General features: G+C 44.6%; 1 protein-coding gene across 1 annotated transcript; it reads left to right on the top strand.

Annotated features, from left to right (window-relative positions):
* Positions 1–303: 303 nt before the first annotated feature.
* Positions 304–2,065, top strand: LOC138568664 (transmembrane protein 114-like). Its single transcript, XM_069646450.1, has 2 exons — positions 304–796; positions 1,965–2,065. The coding sequence occupies exons 1-2, from the start codon at positions 613–615 to the stop codon at positions 2,063–2,065; spliced, it is 285 nt and encodes a 94-aa protein (XP_069502551.1). The 5' UTR covers positions 304–612.
* Positions 2,066–2,488: the final 423 nt, after the last annotated feature.

The following is a 2,488-nucleotide window of genomic DNA, read 5'->3' as shown; positions in this document are numbered from 1 at the left end:
TCATTATCACTCAGAATAATACCTGCACAGTAATATGAATATAACGATGATATTACTTTAAGGTTATCATTCACAATAATCATAATGAAATGGGTGTGATTTTACTGTATACCAGTGAAAGGCTGCTCATAAAATCAGAATTCTTTTCTGATTCCTGAAAACCATTTCGCGTGTGACATTTCCCTGCTGAGATGTTAGAATGCTCAGGGTCGGTACGCATTTCGCGCGCAGTGGGAGCTGCCTAAATCCAGGTGGCCGTGACACAGCTGAGGCGGAGCTCCGCAGACGCTGGTGTGGAAGCAGCCCTGTCGGTACCTGGAGCCAGGGCTCCGAGCAGGTGCATGAGGGGAGCTGGCGGAGGCTTTACGTGACCTGCGTTTACGTCGCTCGCGTGGGACCAGGCGCCGGTGCAGTTTCCAGAGAGCCTTTTGATCAGTGCCGCACGGATCCCTTCGAGCAGCTGCTGGACAGTAGCCGCCGAGAACCTGAAGTGGGAAGGTGGTCGCTCGCGCCGGGGAACTGCACTCCAGCCGCAGGCTCAGCGGCCAGGCAGAGGCGCGGGTTACAGCACACGCGGACTGGCTGCACGGCGCCCGAGCGTCCGAAGCCAGCATGAAGCTCAAGCTCAGCGCCCTGTCGCTCTTTGTTGCCCTCGTGGGCATTCTGAGCTTCGTATTCCTGGTGGTGGCCCTGGGCACAGACTTCTGGTACATCATTGACTCTTCAGAACTGGAGAGACTGGGCAATTACTCGGAACCCCTGAGTTCTCACTCCGGCCTCTGGAGGACCTGCAATTGTAAGACGGGCTTTCAGTTTTCTTCACTTGTGGAATGTTGTTCGTAACAGCTACTGTTACTATTGTTATTATTATTATTATCATTTTTATTATTATTGTCATTTTTATTATTATTATTAGTGCTAATAATTATTATTATACAAGGAGCAACATACTTATAATAACAGTAATATAATTATTAATTGTAACAATAACAATTTTAATATCATCATTATTGTCAGTACTACGAGTGGTAGTAGTGGTACTTAAAGTACTTGAAATAGTATAAGTGGGAGCAACACTAAACAGTAGCAGCACAAGGAATTAATTTCTAGTACGTACTGATCGATGAGCAAACATGGTGGTACCGTTTGATATCTGGTGAAAAATCCCGCTGGGCTGCTGCGACGGCCAAAATAATGGAAGCTGCCTTCAACAAAATCAATGCTGCAACCTAGGCGCTCCCCTGGCCATTCACTTCCAGTGGCAAGGCCCCCAGCATCTGATGTCCGTGTCACAGAAAACCTTTGAGTCCACTACTGCACTCGACACGCTGAGATTTAGACCCCAAACCTCAAGATGCCCCCCTTATTTCTTAGGTCGCATCCTTGCAAAAATCTTTCTCTTTGATTATATACAAGTAAATAAAAAAAAAAAAAAAATTTCTAGTATTAAAAACTGCATCACAAGCAATGATTACACAGAGATTTCAAAATGTTCACAGTGCATACGTTCCGCGTGTGCACATTTTTGAATGTACGGTGAATGCACAGCACCGTTTGAGTTCCCCCTGTATTCAAAACATGGCTTTGCATGGGCTCGGATCGGTACCCAGTAATTTTACCGAAAATATAAACAGAGTGCTAAGTTTCACCGAAAGCCAAAATACTGAAAAGATACTGAAAATTGTAATGATATATATGGTAGTGGGTAAGGGGATAAAATGGGTGGGATGGGGTTGTGGCTAAAAGGGTAGAAAAATGGGGGGTTTGTGGGGGCCGCTAATAACATTTTTTTTAAAATTCAGTATTTTTACGGTATTTTGGCCACTCTGAAATGTACCAGTCTGATTTTACCTTTGGTAAAATCACATATAACTGTCGGGCTCCGCTGCTAACTGTTTATGCGCACGACTCCCACCTGTACGTTCTATTTTAAACTGAGTTTCCTACTCTTGTTCTGTCCCTAGTGAGGAGCAGATGCGTCCCTCTGATAAACCCCTTCAGGCACGGGAACAGAACCTTCACCGACTCCCACAGGCAACTTCTGAGTGAGTCCGATTTCGTGTAAATGCTTTTTCCAGCTTGCATGTTTCTGCTTTTGTGTACAAAAAAATCATATATAATCTCAGAATGGAAAATCAGACACAGGAGGCGGGATGATAATGGTGTTTGAGGATAGAATAATGGAGATGTTTTTATTTATTTTATTGCATTATTTGATATATCGCAGATGTGACATAAAGGAACAGTGAAGCACTATTCAGACAACATGCCTATGAGCTAAGACTGCCAGGCATAAGAACTCAAAGACATTAATATAGCTGGGCGGAGGGTGGGAGATGGGCGAGGGACCTAACACCATACATTGCCAGCAATTGACTATGGGATCGAGAGGGGTTCTATTGGGAAAATAACTCTATGGGCCGGATTTATGGAATTCTTTGCTCAGGAAATTGGGAACTTGTCACCAAACTGCGTGTGAAATCCCGTT

The sequence above is a fragment of the Ambystoma mexicanum genome, chromosome 2q (assembly GCF_040938575.1).
Source record: "Ambystoma mexicanum isolate Mex_15411 chromosome 2q, UKY_AmexF1_1, whole genome shotgun sequence".
In the NCBI taxonomy this organism is placed as follows: domain Eukaryota; kingdom Metazoa; phylum Chordata; class Amphibia; order Caudata; family Ambystomatidae; genus Ambystoma; species Ambystoma mexicanum.
The sequence above is the reverse complement of the archived record's forward strand: the minus strand, read 5'-3'. Positions and strand labels throughout refer to the sequence as shown.

Coding starts and splice junctions, on each gene's coding strand:
- LOC138568664 (XM_069646450.1), top strand. CDS start 613: ATGAAGCTCAAGCTCAGCGCCCTGTCGCTCTTTGTTGCCCTCGTGGGC. Junction 797..1,964: donor CCTCTGGAGGACCTGCAATT/GTAAGACGGGCT, acceptor TTCTGTCCCTAG/TGAGGAGCAGATGCGTCCCT.